The 19,909-nt window shown below is 45.0% G+C and overlaps 1 protein-coding gene and 1 pseudogene across 1 annotated transcript in view; one reads left to right on the forward strand and one right to left on the reverse strand.

Moving 5' to 3' along the window:
• The window catches only part of LOC129478496 (isoleucine--tRNA ligase, cytoplasmic-like), a 216,281-nt gene extending 213,395 nt beyond the window's left edge, over window positions 1-2,886 (forward strand). The window contains exon 5 of the mRNA XM_063636273.1: window positions 2,718-2,886. Within this exon, the coding sequence (XP_063492343.1) occupies window positions 2,718-2,870 (153 nt within the window). The 3' untranslated portion in view covers window positions 2,871-2,886. The remainder of the gene's footprint in view (window positions 1-2,717) is intronic.
• A 7,559-nt stretch (window positions 2,887-10,445) lies between these two features.
• On the reverse strand, window positions 10,446-11,400 carry LOC129478497 (putative UPF0607 protein ENSP00000381514; annotated as a pseudogene).
• Window positions 11,401-19,909: the final 8,509 nt, after the last annotated feature.

The following is a 19,909-nucleotide window of genomic DNA, read 5'->3' on the forward strand; positions in this document are numbered from 1 at the left end:
ACCCGCATTGGCCTCCCAAAGTTCTGGGATTACAGGCGTGAGCCACCGTGCCTGGCCAAGCTGGGATTTTTTATTTGAATATTTTTCTCAAATTGGATGAGGAATCACTTTACATTTGATTGGATTTTTAGGTCTATATTTTTATTGCATGTAGTCTACATATTACCCAGGGTATTTATTGAGGTTTTTGTGTGTTTGTTTTGACAAAGATAGTAATCACAGTAAAACATCGTGTGTAAAGGTAAACACAATTTTATTTCAAGGAGGTTAATGAGGCAGGTGTTTTAAATCTAGGCACCACGACAGAGCTTAGTTTCTTCACAGTCATAAAGTTGTTTTATGTGGTTTTATTTTCTAACAATGGAGAATCCACAGCTACAGTTGTAAACCCTGTTGTCCCCACTCGCACACTCTCACTGAAAGAATAATGTCAAAGAGGAATTCCTCCGTCCTTATTTAAAGGTCTTGAAATGAGTTAATGAGCAGATCTGGCCTTATGGTTATGTGGAAATAATAATCAACTGGACATATCACTTACATCCCATCCCAGAAGAAAATGTTCACTGAATCCTCTGTTGTTTCTTTTCTCTGTGGGGAGAGTCTAGTTGATTCAGGAGACCTCTGTGGTTTCGGCCCTATCCACAGTGTGTCTGTTACCTGCCTCTTCACTTTTGTGCCTCTTAAGTGTTTTCCCACATTTCTCGTTGCCTATGTAATAGCCTTCTTCCTCCTCCCACGTTGCTGCCCAGTGGATTTCCATATGCTCTGCCCTCATCCCATTCCTCCCTACAGGCGTTAGTTACTTCCCAGCATTCGGGACGTGCCCTCCCCAGTCGGTGTGTGGCAGACCTGCTTCCTGACCACGTCCTCCCACATTACTTCAGTCATATCCTTTATTCAGTCAAACTGGCTCTTCCCTTTCCTGCTTCCCTGCCTTTTTTAAATTAAGTTTTCCTACCATTTTAAAAGTCTTTATCTTTTTCTTACGTTGATATCTGCTGAGTTAACTCATCCTTCAAGTCTGAACTCAGATGTCATCTGAAAGTTTTCTGAAATGCATCTTTGGTTTCTCCCTTGGAAAAATGTCATTACTTCATTCCATTCTCCTATCATATAGCTTAACATACTTTGTTTTATGTTGTTTTTTTTATTGTCTAAAATCTCTTCCACTGGATCAGTGACTCTTCACCTTTCTGAATCACAAAACCTGGTGAGAACCCAAAAACTCAACCCCCTGAAAAAATGCACATGGATACACTAGACAGGAACTTCAGGTTAAGTAGAGGTCTGTCTGGGATATGCACTTGGTACATATTAAGTTGAATAACACCTACTCATTAAATAAGCTTCTTAAACTACCTGAAACCTTTGGTGACTTTTGGCAAGTACTATAAATCATTTGACCCAGGACAGAATCATCTGATGTTCACTGAAATATACTTGTTGTGAAATACCAAGGGAAGCTGAGTCAGTGGACACTGCCTATGGGGCAGCACTGCCACTCCTGGTGGTTGGTATCTACTGACCTGGGTGGAAGCAGCCCAGCCGTGGTCTGGGTAGGCCCAAAGTAGACCGTGAGAGACAAGATGCAGTGGTTTTGTCTATACTGCTTCTAAGTATAGAACAAGTAACTTAAGTATACACGTAATTCTGAGGACCCATGTATTCTTTCTGTTTAAACTATCGAAGTTTTAGCACCTATCATACCATAACTTCTAAAATGCTTCAAGGTGATTTGGGTTACAACAATTAAAATTTTATGGTTATTTTTCAAGTTTAGTTTTAAGTTCCAAAGAAACCGAGTGCTGTGATGTAATTGAAAACAACATTGTATTTGCAACCAGAAGACCCGTTCTGTGTTCTGGCTTCATCATTGCTAGTTGTGTGATTTGGATAAGACTAAATTTAATCTTTGTTCTGAGTTTGCTCATCTGTGAAATGCAAATACAGCCAGAATATTTTTGAGACATGGGAATACTAATAGCTTGTTCACAGGATTATAGGAGTTAAACATGAAAATCATTTGTCAAAGTACTTTTTAACCAATGCAAAAAGGAAGGACATCAAAGGGCCAGTTTGGCAGAAACAAGGGTTTGTGGAAAGAAATGTAAAGAGATGAAAGTAGAAAGAGTAAGTATGTTAGCATTATATGTATTAACATGATGATATTGCTGTTGCAAAGGAAATGAAATTGAACACATTTCCCCTGAGTATTAAGATGGTGGAGCACCTGTAAGTAGAACTTACTACTCGTGGCTCCCACCTGTTCCTTTCAAGATTTGCCTTTATGACTGAATAACTTGAGCTGAGTCAAAAGGAGAAAGAGAAGCAAAACATATGCAGTGATTGAAAATGTACCAGGAAGTGAACAATTTAGGGAGCATGCTTTCTGAGACTGTATCCTAAACTGCATACTGGGAGCAAAAAGTTGGGGGAGGGAGAACTAATGAAAAAATCATTTTGTAAGCAAGGAAATTAGAAATTTTTATCTGCCAGTCTCCAGATAATTATTTCATTTATAAGTGATAACTTTTTATTTATGGGAAAAATGTATTGAATTAGCATGTTTCTTCCCAGCCTGCATTCTTTCTTTTCTATTTCTGAAAATAATTTTACCTGTTAAAAGCATTTTCAGGTTCTTAGGAAAAACTGTTAGAAAGTTAACATTGTAACACAGTAATGTTTCATCCCTGAAGCCTGCTGTCTTTTCTTTCCAGTGTAAAGAGAATGGTGCTTTCACTGTGCTTGTTGACGACTATGTGAAGGAAGAAGAAGGCACAGGGGTTGTCCACCAAGCTCCTTACTTCGGTGCTGTGAGTAGCATAAGTCTGGCAAATGTATTTGAGTATGTCGGTAGCCACTTTTCATAGATGCGGAGTCATGTGTCTCATCATGTTGGGTTACCAGGTTGGCCTCTTTTCTGGCTCACTGCCTGCAAGATGGCTTATAAAATTTGCATCTGTAATTCCCTTTCATCCTAAGTTGATTTCTGGAAAGAGTGGGCCAAATCCAGTAAACTCTTTGGTGTTCAGTTCTATGAGTTTTGACAGGTATCTAGAGATGCGCAGGTGCCTCAGCCACCAAGATACAGACCATTCCCATCACCTCTGCTGTGTTCTTAATTAAATGTTCAGAAGAGGGAATCTGACCTCTCCCCTCAAAATGGTACTCTACAGTTAATTTTATATTTTGATCAGAATAATTTTTCTAAAAACACATTCCTTTTTATGTAATTTGTGTATGAATAAAAACAGAATAACATAAAGGCACATGCTTTACAGTAAACAACCTCTCACCTTAAATCATGGCACTGCCACTAATGGGCAGTTCCTAGGTAAGTTGCCTGGCCTATCTGGACTTCCTTTGCCTCCTCTGTAGCATGGTGTAGCACCTACATACACATTCCTCTAGGCTTGGTCATTTTGTCAGTGAGAGGGATTGGAAATATGACTTTGTTCTAAAAGGCAGTGACAGTAGTCTGCCCTCATCTGCCATTTTGCTTTCACGCTTAATCTCTGGGATTTTGTTACTTTTATAGAGGTAGAGGGTACAGGTGCAATTTTTTTTACATTGATATGTTGTATAGTAGTAAAATCTGGGCTTTTAGTGTAACCGTCACTTGAATTTTTATTATGGAAATCTTGAAACATACACAGAAGAAAATATTATAATAGATTTTTTTTTCACATCCAGCTTCATTGACTCAACGTTCTGGTAATCTCTCTCGTTTTGTTCCTCTGTACAGTACCACACTTTTTTATTTTGGCTAGAGGATTTAGAAGCAAATCCTCAACCTCATGTCTTTCATGTCTCTGACTCATAAGAACTTTTATTTTCAGTACAAGCCACCATGCCATTGTTACTTGTATCCAATGAAGTCAGCAGTTGCTTAGTAATCACCTAAAAAGCTGGTCCATTTTGAAGGAAGGAAGCATTCTTGATAATACTACTTAAGAGTTTTAGGAATTAGTTAAATATTGTTCATAATCATTTTAGGGCCAATTAACTGGTATGGTTACCCCACTGTTGGTAGATAATTAAAAGGTAACCTCTTGATTTTGAATTGCAGTTTAGGTTTTTTTGTGTTTTTGTTTTGTTTTGTTTTTGTTTTTTTTAGACAGAGTCTCACTCTGTCACCCAGGCTGGAGTGCAGTGGCAGCAAGATCTCTGCTCACTGCAACCTCCATCTCCTGGGTTCAAGCAATTCTCCTGCCTCAGCCTCCTGAGGTTTTCTTTTTTAGATCTGGGTGTTTGTCATTAACTCTAGAGTTATATCTCGTATATCTATTCTGAATGCCGTGCATGTTAACGTTATAGAAGATTCATTCTTTAAACTATAGCTTTTAACCCCATTTGATAAACTTTTTTTTTATTATACTTTTAAGTTTTAGAGTACATGTGCACAATGTGCAGGTTTGTTACATATGTATCCATGTGCCATGTTGGTGTCCTGCACCCATTAACCCCTCATTTAGCATTAGGTATATCTCCTAATGCTATCCCTCCCCCCACCCCACAACAGTCCCCAGAGTGTGATGTTCCCCTTCCTGTGTCCATGTGTTCTCATTGTTCAATTCCCACCTATGAGTGAGAACATGCAGTGTTTGGTTTTTTGTCCTTGCGATAGTTTACTGAGAATGATGATTTCCACTTTCATCCATGTCCATACAAAGGACATGAACTCACCATTTTTTATGGCTGCATAGTATTCCATGGTGTATATATGCCACATTTTCTTATTCCAGTATCGTTGGACATTTGGGTTGATTCCATGTATTTGCTATTGTGAATAGTGCCGCAGTAAACGTGTGCAGGTGTCTTTATAGCAGCATGATTTATAGTCCTTTGGGTATATGGCCAGTAATGGGATGGCTGGGTCAAATGGTATTTCTAGTTCTAGATCCCTGAGGAATCGCCACACTGACTTCCACAATGGTTGAACTAGTTTACAGTCCCACCAACAGTGTAAAAGTGTTCCTATTTCTCCACATCCTCTCCAGCACCTGTTGTTTCCTGACTTTTTAATGATGGCCATTCTAACTGGTGTGAGATGGTATCTCATTGTGGTTTTGATTTGCATTTCTCTGATGGCCAGTGATGATGAGCATTTCTTCATGTGTTTTTTGGCTGCATAAATGTCTTCTTTTGAGAAGTGTCTGTTCCTGTCCTTCGCCAACCTTTTGATGGGGTTGTTTGTTTTTTTCTTGTAAATTTGTTTGAGTTCATTGTAGATTCTGGATATTAGCCCTTTGTCAGATGAGTAGGTTGCAAAAATTTTCTCCCATTTTGTAGGTTGCCTGTTCACTCTGACGGTAGTTTCTTTTGCTGTGCAGAAGCTCTAGTTTAATTAGATCCCATTTGTCAATTTTGTCTTTTTTTGCCATTGCTTTTGGTGTTTTAGACATGAAGTCCTTGCCCATGCCTATGTCCTGAATGGTATCGCCTAGGTTTTCTTCTAGGGTTTTTATGGTTTTAGGTCTAACATATAAGTCTTTAATCCATCTTGAATTAATTTTTGTATAAGGTGTAAGGAAGGGATCCAGTTTCAGCTTTCTACATATGGCTAGTCAGTTTTCCCAGCACCATTTATTAAATAGGGAATCGTTTCCCCATTTCTTGTTTTTGTCAGGTTTGTCAAAGATTAGATAGTTGTAGATATGCGGCATTATTTCTGAGGGCTCTGTTCTGTTCCATTGATCTATATCTCTGTTTTGGTACCAGTACCATGCTGTTTTGGTTACTGTAGCCTTGTAGTGTAGTTTGAAGTCAGGTAGCGTGATGCCTCCAGCTTTGTTCTTTTGGCTTAGGATTGACTTGGCGATGTGGGCTCTTTTTTGGTTCCATATGAACTTTAAAGTAGTTTTTTCCAATTCTGTGAAGAAAGTCATTGGTAGCTTGATGGGGATGGCATTGAATCTATAAATTACCTTGGGCAGTATGGCCATTTTCACGATATTGATTCTTCCAACCCATGATCATGGAATGTTCTTTCATTTGTTTGTATCCTCTTTTATTTCACTGAGCAGTGGTTTGTAGTTCTCCTTGAAGAGGTCCTTCACTTCCCTTGTAAATTGGATTCCTAGGTATTTTATTCTCTTTGAAGCAATTGTGAATGGGAGTTCACTCATGGTTTGGCTCTCTGTCTGTGATTGGTGTATAAGAATGCTTGTGATTTTTGCACATTGATTTTTGTATCCTGAGACTTTGCCGAAGTTGCTTATCAGCTTAAGGAGATTTTGGGCTGAGACAGTGGGATTTTCTAGATAAACAATCATGTCATCTGCAAACAGGGACAATTCGACTTCCTCTTTTCCTAATTGAATACCCTTTATTTCCTTCTCCTGCCTGGTTGCCCTGGACAGAACTTCCAACACTATGTTGAATAGGAGTGGTGAGAGAGGGCATCCCTGTCTTGTGCCAGTTTTCAAAGGGAATGCTTCCAGTTTTTGCCCATTCAGTATGATATTGGCTGTGGGTTTGTCATAGATAGCTCTTACTGTTTTAAGATACGTCCCATCAATACCTAATGTATTGAGAGTTTTTAGCATGAAGCGTTGAATTTTGTCAAAGGCCTTCTCTGCATCTATTGACATAATCGTGGTTTTTGTCTTTGGTTCTGTTTATATGCTGGATTACATTTATTGATTTGCATATGTTGAACCAGCCTTGCGTCCCAGGGATGAAGCCCACTTGATCATGGTGGATAAGCTTTTTGATGTGCTGCTGGATTCGGTTTGCCAGTATTTTATTGAGGATTTTTGCGTCAATGTTCGTCAAGGATATTGGTCTAAAATTCTCTTTTTTGGTTGTGTCTCTGCCAGGCTTTGGTATCAGGATGATGCTGGCCTCATGAAATGAGTTAGGGAGGATTCCCTCTTTTTCTATTGATTGGAATAGTTTCAGAAGGAATGGGACCAGTGCCTCCTTGTACCTCTGGTAGAATTCGGCTGTGAATCCATCTGGTGCTGGACTCCTTTTGGTTGGTAAGCTATTGATTATTGCCACAATTTCAGAGCTTGTTATTGGTCTATTCAGAGATTCAACTTCTTCCTGGTTTAGTCTGGGGAAGGTGTATGTGTCCAGGAATTTATCCATTTCTTCTGGATTTTCTAGTTTATTTGTGTAGAGGTGTTTGTAGTATTCTCTGGTGGTATTTTGTATTTCTGTGGGATAGGTGGTGATATCCCCTTTATCATTTTTTATTGCGTCTATTTGATTCTTCTTTTTTTCTTTATTAGTCTTGCTAGTGGTCTATCAATTTTGTTGATCTTTTCAAAAAGCAGCTACTGGATTCATTAATTTTTTGAAGGGTTTTTTGTGTCTCTATTTCCTTCAGTTCTGCTCTGATTTTAGTTATTTCTAGACTCCTGCTAGCTTTGGAATGTGTTTGCTCTTGCTTTTCTAGTTCTTTTCATTGTGATGTTAGGGTGTCAATTTTGGATCTTTCCTGCTTTCTCTTGTGGGCATTTAGTGCTATGAATTTCCCTCTACACACTGCTTTGAATGTGTCCCAGAGATTCTGGTATGTTGTGTCCTTGTTCTCGTTGGTTTCAAAGAATATCTTTATTTCTGCCTTCATTTTGTTATGTACCCAGTAGTCATTCAGTAGCAGGTTGTTCAGTTTCCATGTAGTTGAGCGGTTTTGAGTGAGTTTCTTAATCCCGAGTTCTAGTTTGATTGCACTGTGGTCTGAGAGACAGTTTGTTATAATTTCTGTTCTTTTACATTTGCTGAGGAGAGCTTTACTTCCAACTATGTGGTCAATTCTGGAATAGGTATGTGGTGCTGAAAAAAATATATATTCTGTTGATTTGGGGTGGAGGGTTCTGTAGATGGCTGTTAGGTCCACTTTGTGCAGAGCTGAGTTCAATTCCTGGATATCCTTGTTAACTTTCTGTCTCGTTGATCTGTCTAATGTTGACAGTGGGGTGTTAAAGTCTCCCATTATTATTGTGTGGGAGTCTAAGTCTCTTTCTAGGTCACTCAGGAGTTGGTTTATGAATCTGGGTGCTCCTGTATTGGGTCCATATATATTTAGGATAGTTAGCCCTTCTTGTTGAATTGATCCCTTTACCATTATGTAATGGCCGCCTTTGTCTCTTTTGATCTTTGTTGGTTTAAAGTCTGTTTTATCAGAGACTAGAATTGCAACCCCTGCCTTTTTTTGTTTTCCATTTGCTTGGTAGATCTTCCTCCATCACTTTATTTTGAGCCTATGTGTGTCTCTGCACGTGAGATGGGTTTCCTGAATACAGCACACTGATGGGTCTTGACTCTTTATCCAATTTGCCAGTCTGTGTCTTTTAATTGGAGCATTTAGCCCATTTACATTTAAAGTTAATATTGTTATGTGTGAATTTGGTCCTGTCATTATGATGTTAGCTGTTTATTTTGCTCGTTAGTTGATGCAGTTTTTTCCTAGCCTGGATGGTCTTTACATTTTGGCATGTTTTTGCAGTGGCTTGTACCGGTTGTTCCTTTCCATGTTTAGTGCTTCCTTCAGGAGCTCTATTAGGGCAGGCCTGGTGGTGACAATCACTCAGCGTTTGCTTGTCTGTGAAGTATTTTATTTCTCCTTCACTTATGAAGCTTAGTTTGGCTGGATATGAAATTCTGGGTTGAAAATTCTTTTAAGAATGTTGAATATCGGCCCCCATTGTCTTCTGGCTTGTAGAGCTTCTGCCGAGAGACCCGCTGTTAGTCTGATGGGCTTCCCTTTGTGGATAACCCGACCTTTCTCTCTGGCTGCCCTTAACATTTTTTCCTTTATTGCAACTTTGGTGAATCTGACAGTTTTCTGTCTTGGAGTTGCTCTTCTTGAGGAGTATCTCTGTGGCATTCTCTGTATTTCCTGAATCTGAATGTTGGCCTCCCTTTCTAGATTGGGGAAGTTCTCCTGGATAATATCCTGCAGAGTGTTTTCCAACTTGGTTCCATTCTCCCCATCACTTTCAGGTACACCAACAAGACGTAGATTTGGTCTTTTCACATAGTCCCATATTTCTTGCAGGCTTTGTTCGTTTCTTTTTATTCTTTTTTGTCTAAACTTCCATTCTCGCTTCATTTCATTCATTTCATCTTCCATCATTGATACTGTTTCTTCCAGTTGATCGCATCGGCTCCTGAGGCTTCTGCATTCTTCACGTAGTTCTCGAGCCTTGGCTTTCAGCTCCGTCAGCTCCTTTAAGGACTTCTCTGCGTTGGTTATTCTAGTTATCCATTCGTCTAATTTTTTTTCAAAGTTTTTAACTTCTTTGACATTGGTTTGAATTTCCTCCTGTAGCTGAGAGTAGTTTGATCATCTGAAGCCTTCTCTCAATTCATCAACGTCCTTCTCTGTCCAGCTTTGTTACGTGGCTGGTGAGGAGCTGCATTCCTTCGGAGGAGAGGTGCTCTGCTCTTTAGAGTTTCCAGTTTTTCTGCTCTGTTTTTTCCCCGTCTTTGTGGTTTTATCTACTTTTGGTCTTTGATGGTGGTGATGTACAGATGGGTTTTTGGTGTGGATGTCCTTTCTGTTTGTTAGTTTTCCTTCTACCAGACAGGACCCTCAGCTGCAGGTCTGTTGGAGTTTGCTAGAGGTCCACTCTAGACCCTGTTTGCCTGGGTATCAGCAGCAGTGGCTGTAGAACATCGGATATTAGTGACCCGCAAATGCTGCTGCCTGATCGTTCCTCTGGAAGTTTTGTCTCAGAGGAGTACCCGGCCGTGTGAGGTGTCAGTCTGCCCCTCCTGGGGCGTGCTTCCCAGTTAAGCTGCTCGGGGGTCAGGGACCCACTTGAGGAGGCAGTCTGCCCGTTCTCAGATCTCTAGCTGTGTGCTGGGAGAACCACTACTCTCTTCAAAGCTGTCAGACAGGGACATTTAAGTCTGAAGAGGTTACTGCTGTCTTTTTGTTTGCCTGTGCCCTGCCCCCAGAGGTGGAGCTTACAGAGGCAGGCAGGCCTCCTTGAGCTGTGGTGGGCTCCATCCAGTTCGAACTTCTCTGCTGCTTTGTTTACCTAATCAAGCCTGGGCAATGGCAGGCGCCCCTTCCCTAGCCTCGCTGCCGCCTTGCAGTTTGATCTCAGACTGCTGTGTTAGTAATCAGCGAGACTCTGTGGGTGTAGGACCCTCCGAGCCAGGTGCAGGATATAATCTCCTGCTGTGCCATTTTTTAAGCCCGTTGGAAAAGTGCAGTATTAGGGTGGGTGTGACCCAATTTTCCAGGTGCCGTCTGTCACCCCTTTCTTTGACTAGGAAAGGGAACTCCCTGACCCCTTGTGCTTCCCGAGTGAGGCAATGCCTTGCCCTGCTTCAGCTCTCACATGGTGCGCTGCACCCACTGTCTGGCACTCCCTAGTGAGATGAACCCGGTACCTCAGATGGAAATGCAGAAATCACCCATCTTCTGCGTCGCTCACGCTGGGAGCTGTAGACCGGAGCTGTTCCTATTCGGCCATCTTGTTTTAGAAAATCAACACCCACATGTTCTTATCCATTTTGCCCTGCTGGAGGCGTCCTTCTGTTTGGGAAGCCTGACCCACCAACAGTGCTTCAGGAGATAGACAGGGAAGCTTAGCCGGTGGGGGCCCCTCGTCTCTATCCCACCTCATTTTCAGGCGAGAGGTCGGTTGCAGCTGCAGCAGTGGTCCTGACGGTTTTCTTTTACGGGACTTTCGGGACCTGTGGCCAGCAGCTCTGTGTGGAGAAGACCTACTTGATCCAAGAGCTGCAGGATCCCTGGGCTGCATGTCCTCCCCCACCATCAGCAAGCCTGGAGAGCTGGGCAAGTGGTCTTTACCCAGCACCTTCAAGGCTGCCTTCTCTGGCCACAGGGAGCAGCTCGGAACTGGGGCAGGGAGCACTGTTGGAACTGGGTCAGGCTTCCCAAAGGGGGAAGGATACTTCCAGCAGGGCTGTGTGAACTGGCAACTCCATGACCCTTGGGGTAGAAACTCACTGCATGCACCTGGGCCTTGTCAGTCTGGTTCTTTTCTGTCAAGCTCTTGAGGTGGACGTTTCCTTGCAAGGGCCTGGGGTTGTACCAGGAGGAAGTGAGGTTTCCCTGAGTCTCCAGGGGCCTAGAGGTGGAGGCTGCTTCCCCATTGCTACAGGGGCCCCTTTTATTGTCCTCCTGCCCCTGGGTCTCTACCTGGTCTTTCACCTCCGTTGCTGCTTTGGGCTCTTCTGCCCTCACCTCCATCTTGGGGAGCCTGGCTGGGATCACCTGCTCATCTAATGAAGGAAGTCGGAGGTTAAACTTGCCTCTGAGAGGAGGGATCCTCACGGGACTGAGGTGTTCAAACATCATGGAGTTGCGAGCAGACAGCACGGGTTTCTTCCCTGGGGGGGGCTCCAGACCACAGGAGGCAGGACCCTCTGTGGGGTGCCCGTGTTCCGAGGGATAAGACACAGCCTCATAGGGGCGCCATCCCACCTGAGTGGAAAAGAAGGCCCAAGATGTTGCTTACGGTTGAAGAGGAGTGCCCAAGGTTCCCAGGGCAGGCACAGGTGCAAGAGCTGTGGGGTGAGCCCAGCCAGCTGGGAAGGCCTCACGGACAAGACGAGCAGGTTGCTGATGGCGTGGCTGGGACCTGCGGTGGCACCAGGAACAAAATATGCCTAGAAGAGCACGTTGCCGATGGCATGGCCGGGACCTGCGGTGGAACGAGGAACAAAATACTCTTAGATGAGAACCTTGCCGATGGCGTGGCCGGGACCTGCGGCGGAACCAGGAACAAAATAGGCTTAGACGAGAACGTTGCCAAAGGTGTGACTGGGACCTGCCGCGGCACCAGGAACAAAATACACTTAGAAGAGCACGTTGCCGATGGCGTGGCCGGGACGTCCGGTGGAACCAGGAACAAAATATTCTTTAGTGAGTTGCCCATTTTGAGTGAGTTGTACACAGACGAAACTAAGGGTCAGAAGCGGAGAGGATACTCCTAAGTCACCCACTTCTCTGTGGCCGGGTGCACACTGGGCACCTGGGAGTTTATGACATCACCATGGGGCTGGTGACAGAGCCAGGGTGTAGAGGAGTACTTAGGAGCTTAGCGAGGGTGCCTACAAGAGGAGTCAAAGGGCAAAGGGCGAGACCCTTCCACCGGTCCAGCTGGACTCCAGCCTCAGGGACGTCCCGCTCCTGGGGGCAGGTGTGTGGCCCTGGATGGGCCCCCTGTGGGGCTGTTGGGGGTGCGGGGCTGATCCGCTAGAGCCCTTCTCGCCTGGCACCTGGCCCAGGTGCTGGCTGGCAGCCAGTGGCCCTGTCTTGGCCGGCCCTGTCCCCTGGTTTACAGGGCCAGAACCTGCTGGAAGCAGAGCACAGGACCAGCCAGATCCCGCTAGGCTCCCCCTCGGGTCCTCTCCAGTGCCTCTATGCCGCCTGGAGCCTCTCCATGGCCACTGTGGCCTCGAGGGCCACCAGCCTTGCTCCACAGGTTTCCAAAGAGAGAACGTGGTGCCCTGATCTGACTGGGTGCTGCCTCTTACCACATCCCTTCCTGGTAGGCAGGGTGTCCACTTCTTTTTACGAATTTGCCTGAGACCATTCCTTAGGTCATCCAAGTGGTCATGGTCCAGCCAGGCTTTGAACCCAGGTTGTGTGATTCCATAGCTGGCGCTCTGGCTTGTGTGCCTCATGATCATGGATACAGCATCTATTCTTATTTTTTCCTGTAGTCTGGGGGTACTTAGCACCGTGGCATATCTGTGATAAGGACATGCACACCTAGAAGGAGGTCTTCACTTCGACATATAATTGACCATGGCATGCTCTGGGCTCCAGTCCTCTACAAAGATGTAGGGCAGGGACTACCAGTTGTCAGCACAGCACCATCCCACATTGCTCTTCTAATGGAGCCTTTCACCCCAGATGTTCTTTCTCGTCTGATGGGAAGGATCCAAGTATGTAAAGATTATGTTCTAGATGAGCTTTGGTCTATCCTAAAAGAAATTCGCCAGTGGATTATTCATATGGATAAAAGTCAGTTTCTCTGGTCTTCCTAGAATGTGTCTAGAAAGCAAGTACATTATTTATTTACAAGTTAATGGTGGGTCAATATATTGCATTAAAATGTGACAAACATAATTTGGTCATTGTGAGCGTGTCAGCTCGGTCCACTCTTCACCACAGATTATGATACCCTAAATATAACTCTAGATTTTCTTATGCCCAGAGAAGGACATACTCTTGGGTGTCTGGACTAGGGAAACATATGAAAAACCATTTGGCCACTCTACATCTTTTTACTGGAGAATTGAAACCATCTATATCCAAAGATACTATTAAAAGGCAAGAAGTTAACTTCTGTCATTTTGTTAATTGTTTTCTGGTTGTTTTGTAGATCTTTTGTTTCTTTTATTGTTGCCTTCATGGTTTGGTTTCTGTACTGATAAGCTTTGATTCCTTTATTTCATTGACATATCTGGTGTAATTTTTTTCTCTTGGGTTACTCTGTAGCTTACATTTAAAAACTTATAGTTATGATAGACTATTTAAAGCTGATAAAAATTTTGATCACACACAAACATGCTGTACTTCCCACACATCCCCTGTCAATGCACAAAATTTGCACTTTTTTGCCTTAATTTATATTGTTCTGTATTGGGTATTTATTTATTTATTTATTTATTTTTTGAGACGGAGTCTTTCTCTGTCCCCCAGGCTGGAGTGCAGTGGCGCAATCTTGGCTCACTGCAAGCTCCGCCTCCCGGGTTCACGCCATTCTCCTGCCTCAGCCTCCCGAGTAGCTGGGACTTACAGGCGCCTGCCAACACGCCCGGCTAATTTTTTGTATTTTTAGTAGAGACGGGGTTTCACCGTGTTAGCCAGGATGGTCTCGATCTCCTGACCTCGTGATCCACCCGCCTCAGCCTCCCAAAGTGCTGGGATTACAGGCTTGAGCCACTGCGCCTGGCCGTATTGGGTATTTATTAAGAACTCATTGTAGATATAAATTTTTTGACTATTTTGATGTTAAACTTTCTCAAGTGTGATTTGAAAGATTCTAAAGCATCATTTCAGTAATGTAGAATTCTCAATTTGTATGTGAATTTACTTTTAACAGGTTGATAGTGTCCTGTGTTTTTGCATTAGTAGTTACTGTTCTTTCACTTGTGATTGAAGCATTCCTTTAAGCATTTCTTGTCAGGCTGGTCTTACGGTGACAAAGTCCATAAGCATTTGCTTGTCTGGGAAAGACTTTATTTCTTTAATTTGTGATGAGTAGTTATGCTAAGTACAGTACTCTTTGCTGACTGATTTCTCATTATCACTTTGAATATATCATCCTAATCTCTCCTAGCCTTCAAGGTTTCTGCTGTGAAAACTCCAGATAGTCTAAAGGAGACTTGCTTACTTGTGATTTGATGCTTCTCTCTTGCTAATTTTAGAAGTATTTCTTTGTGTTTGACTTTTGACAAATTGATTATAATGTGCCTTAGAAAAGGCCTTTTTGGGTTGAATATGTATGGGACCCCTTTAAGCTTCAGGGAACTGGATGTCCATATCTCTCCCAAGAATTGGGAGATTTTCAGCTATTATTTTGTTAAATAAGTTTTCTGTGTCTTTGTCTCTTCTCTCTGTTTCTCTTCTATATTGCAAAAATTTGTTATCTTAATGTCATGGCACAAGTCTCATAGGCTTTCTTTCTTTTTTTTCTTTTTTTTCTCCTTTTTTCCATCACGCTGGGTTATTTCAAAAATCCTGTCTGCAAGTTCAGAAATTCTTTCTTTTGTTTGATCTAGTGTGCCATTGAAGCTCTCAGTTGTACTTTTTATTTCATTCATTCAGTACTTCATTCCTAAGGTTTCTGTTGGTTTGTTTTCTTTAATATCTGTATCTTTGTTGAATTTCTCATTCAGGTTATGGCTTGTTTTTTTATTATTTGATTAAGATTTCTATCTGTATTCTCTTGTATCTAACTGAATTTTCTTAAGATCTATACTTCAAATTCCTTTTAAGGCAATTTGAAAATTTCCATTTATTTAGGGAAACTTTGTGAAGAATTATTGTGCACCTTTGGTGGTGTCAAGTTTCATTGCATTTTCATCTTTATCTACTATGTTTATGTTTATGAGACTGTTGACATGGTCACCTGTTCTAATTGTATAGAGTGGCTTATGTAGAGAAAGACTTTCACCTGGAGATGTGTCTTAGTGTGTCAGTTGGATGGGCTGCATCTGCTTTAGTTCCAGGAGGACACAGTAGTGTAATATCTGTGCTTTTCTCTTGCCTTTTTTTTTCTTTTGCTATTATCCATTTTGGTGGTACTTGTGAGTGCCTTGGTGACCTAGGCTGCAGGAGCATGTGCAGTTTGTTTTTCTGCTCCGGATTGGGGGTTGTTGGGGAAGGCAGCGGTCTCAGGAAGCTGCATGCCTAGCTAGTGAGTGTGTTACTGAGTCACAGGGTTTGGTTCACCAGTTTGAGACGGGACTCCCCTGGAAACACTCACCTGGCTGTGGATTACTGGGGCTGGGTCTGCAGGCTTGACATGGGGATCTCCTGGAAGCAACAGGCCCAGTTGGTGAGCACACTAATGGCACGAGAAATAAGTCCACAGTTAAGAGTGTTGCAGTCACTAGGATGTGGAAGGCAAACCTCTTGGAGAGTTTGTCTCTAGGACATAGAGAGCAATAGCTGCTTTCCTGGAGAATCCTGTTGTAATGACAGGGTAGCCTCTGGGATGGAAGGAGGCAGTGACCACTAGTTGGTGGAGCAGAATATATTCAGCTAATGGCTTGGCTTTCTAGATGGTGCTGTATGTGGGCTCCTCCTCCAGGGCAGTATAGCCCTGTGTACACCAAGCAGCTCCCTAAACTGAGCTGAGAATCTGTGGGCACTTCTAGGAGTTCCCAACAACAAAGAATGCAGGTGTCCACAATGTTAATGGGACTGCTGGAGTTTGTTTGCTTACCTTTTTCCCACTGAGGAAATGGCCTTCTTGTTCGCAGCTGATCCTGACTAGGAAGATTGTGTGGTAGAAGCAGGGTATTTTGCTTTCCTGTTTATTTGACCACCGCTAACAGTTTCCTTGACCCTCAGGTTTTCTGTCTCTTCCCTGCTGTCCAGGGTTCTCTCTCAAACACTCCAGTCCAAATGAACTTGTTTAGTCACTGTTTTTGTCCTTTTTTCTGGAGGGCACAGGCATTAGGTACATGAAAGAGGTTCAACATCAGGGAAACACAAATGCAAACTATGACAAGATGCAACTTCAGAACCACTAGGACGACTTTATCAAAAAGAGAGTTGATAATAAATGTTGGCAGGAATATGGAGAGATGCTGGGACCCTCACACAACTAGTGGGTATATAAAATAGTTCCTCTACACTGGAAACAGTCCAGCACCTTCTGAAATGGTTAAACCTAGAGTTTCCATACGGCCCATCAATTTCACTCTTAGGTATATAGCCATGAGAAATGGAAACATACATTCCCAGAATACCTTGTACACAAATGTTCTTAGAAGGATTATTCACAATAGCCAAAAAGTGAAAACAACCCAAATGTTCTTACTGATAAATGGATAAATTTTAGTATATCCATTAATGGAATATTATTCAGCAATAAAAAGGTTTGATGTAATGATACATACTAAAATCATGGATGACCTTGGAAATATTCTAAGTGAAAGAAGACAGGTGTGAAAGACACATATTGTATGTTCCATTCATAGGGCATCATGCGACGCTGAAGTTAGAATCAAAGTGCAGCTACAAAAGTGCAGCCACCTAGATCAAGTCCATTCTGGTAGCTGTCAGAAAGCACAGCATGTTCACTAACGGGGGCCGGCTTTGCTCACAATGTCAGACGGAGTTTCCCAGGAGGCCATGGCTTCTTCAGCAATCTGTTGTCCAGTGGTTAAGGGAGTGGTTTCTGGAGGCAAACCTGCCCGGGGCCGCCCCAGCCGCACTGGCTCCCAGAGAGTGACCTGCTGTGTGAGCAGGGAGGCCAAGCCCACCGAGAGCCTCAGCACACCCCCAGCACCTGCTGTGAGCAAGCTGCGTGGCTTACCCAAGCATGGATGCGACGACATCATGAGTATTTACAGATTCCCTTTCCCTGCGTCCCAGGCTCTCCTGGTTCATGTGTGATACGCCGCACTTGGAGTGGAGGTATGCTGACAGTCGCAAAGGGCTGAGCCTTTCTTTCCCGTGGCTCTGATGCACAGTTTCCAGATACCAGTCAGGAAGGAAGTTCTTCAGATTATGGATCTTGTCCTAGTCACATAGGGCTGCTAGGACAAAGTGCCCTAGACTTGGGGGTGGTGGTGCGTATTAAAAAAAGAAATGTGGCCGGGCGCGGTGGCTGAAGTCTGTAATCCTAGCACTTTGGGAGGCCGAGGTGGGCGGATCACGAGGTCAGGAGTTCAAGACCATCCTGGCCAACATAGTGAAACCCTGTTTCTACTAAAAATACAAAAAAATTAGCAGGGCGTGGTGGCGGGCGCCTGTAGTCCCAGCTACTCGGGAGGCTGAGACAGGAGAATGGCATGAACCCGGGAGGCAGAGCTTGCAGTGAGCCGAGATGGTGCCACTGCACTCCAGCCTGGGGGACACAGCCAGACTCTGTCTCAAAAAAAAAAAAAAAAAAAAAATGTATTTGTCACAGTCTGGAGGCTGGAAGTCCGAGGTTAGTGTCCCAGTGTGGTGAGGTTCTGGTGAGGGCTCTCTTCCTGGCTTGCAGACAGCTGCCTTCTCACTGTGTCTTCATGTCAGGTAGAGAGCTCTGGGGTCTCTGCTGCTTACCAGGGCCCTAATCCCATCATTAGGGCCCCACCCTCATGGTGTCTTCTAACCCTGAATAACTTCCAAAGGCCCCATCTCCAAATACCATCACGTTGGGGATTAGGGCTTCAACACAGGAACTGGGGGGGACGTGTGTTCAGTCTATCAGAGCTCCCCAGTCAGCCCCACTGTGCCCGTTTAGGGGCAGATTGTAGGGCTCAGGTGGGACACAGAGGTGGAGGAAGCACAGGTTCTGCCTCGTGGGAATGGCTCAGCCAAAACAAGCACAGGGACAGTGGGGTAGACAATAGCCAGTGGGATAACCAGCAGAAGCCCCAAGGTGTCACTTTCACCCTTAGATGAGGAAGTTGGCTGAGCACTCACACATGCCAGAGTATTGACCATGTTACCTTCAAACATGGCTCACTTCACATTCCTAAATCCTGCAAAGGGGCAGTGCTACCTTATCTCCTAAGGATGGCCCTGAATGTAGAGGAGTCATGGGAGCTGCCCACATCACTCACCAGTGACTCTTCACTCCTCACTTTTTCCCTGAGGGCCTGATGTGCACTGAACTGGGGAAGCCCTGTAAAGATAAACTCCTTCCCGAAGGCCACAGAGGATGGTAGGCCTCTGACACTGCCCATGAGCAGAAGGGACAGGGCAGAGGGGCATCTGTCTGGCTGACTGCTGTATTCTGTGGGCAGATGGGGCCAGAGAGGACCCAAACATGGCTCCCTTTGTCACTTGGCCGAGGGGCCAGGCCACCATGTACCGGGCAGCTTTGCCCCACCAGCCTCTGCTGCTGGGCCAGCCCCCAGCGCCATGACCACAGCTCTGCAGGCAGGCAGTGCTGGGACCAGTGCCCTGGCAGTCACGGTGGTTCTGAGCCAACAAGGGCCCTGGGGGAGGAATCAGAACTCAGACTGGAGAAGAAGGTGTTGGCCAGGAGGGAACTAGGGCAGGTGCCAGGTCCTGTCCATGCTGGGATCTGAGATTCTAAGAGGTGGGTTAGGGGCAAGGGGATCAGAGGTTGGCCCATGGGGTCAGGGGAGTTGAGTAGAGATGGGGAGGACGGGACAACCTGGGAAAGAGCAGAGCATCCTCCCCAGCCTCAGTCCCTCTCCTGATGGAGTCCTCATCTCACTCATAGATTCTGGAAGTCTCCCTTCGGGGAACACCCGGCCCCCGACTCCCAGGGCACTTCTCAGACAGCCAGTGCCACATCCCTAGCAGTCCCTGCTCTGCCCTTGGGGTCTGTGCCTGGCAGAAGGGTGACTGACCCTCGGCCCCTTGTCCTGGGCCCCAGCTCCCCCTGGCCCTGTGACCAGAAGAGACACCCACCCTGCACCTGGCGGGCTGGTCATGCTTGTTCCAGTTGGTGATGGTGTGTTGGGAGGGAACTGTTTTAGATACCAATGTAAATCTGTCTCCATCAATTCCACACGAGTTTAGTCATTGTATGGGAAGGGAATCGTAGCTGTGGGGGGCTCCACACAGGACCCTGAGGGCCCCTGAGGCCAGTCCCTATGGCCACAGCAAGGGAATCTGCTTCGGCTAGTTGGACAAGACTCTCCTGCCCAGAAACAGGCAGAGGGACTTCCCCCGCTCCCCACCCATGGTCATATCCCAAACACCCGTGTGGACGGTCACCTCAACGTCTCCCCTCAGCCCAGTGCGTGCGCTCTTCCTGAGGAGGGTTAAGCAGCAGCAGCTGCCTCTCCCCATGTCTATGTTGCAGGTGGCTGCCTTCTCTTCAGCTCCCGCCGAGCAGAACAAGTGCCAGCCAGCTTTCTCCATCCCAGGATTTTCCGGGGATACTGATAATGATGGGAGGCCCTGAGAAGCCTCCCTAAAGCACGTGGGGCCTTGTGAGTGAGTGGTGGGAGGGATCATTGCTTCCTCCTCATCTGTCAGTCCCTGGAGCATTTGAAGGGGCCCCTTACACCAGGAGGAAAGAGTGGGGCTGGCCCCTTTGGGTTCCCAGTGCCTGGCCTCCCAGTTCCTCAGCTGTCCCTCACAGACACCCTCCAGGGAGCAGCACAGCGCCAAGGGCAGAGGCAGCAGCCCTGAGAGCATTTTCCAACACAACTACATTTATTCCATTTACACATGAGGCTCCCAAGGCACTGCTTCCCACCCCCCAGCCCCTTCCCCCAGGCCCTCCCTTCCTGCCCTCATTCAGCCGCCCTCTTCCTCTAC

This window comes from Symphalangus syndactylus, chromosome 3, assembly GCF_028878055.3.
Source record: "Symphalangus syndactylus isolate Jambi chromosome 3, NHGRI_mSymSyn1-v2.1_pri, whole genome shotgun sequence".
NCBI lineage: Eukaryota > Metazoa > Chordata > Mammalia > Primates > Hylobatidae > Symphalangus > Symphalangus syndactylus.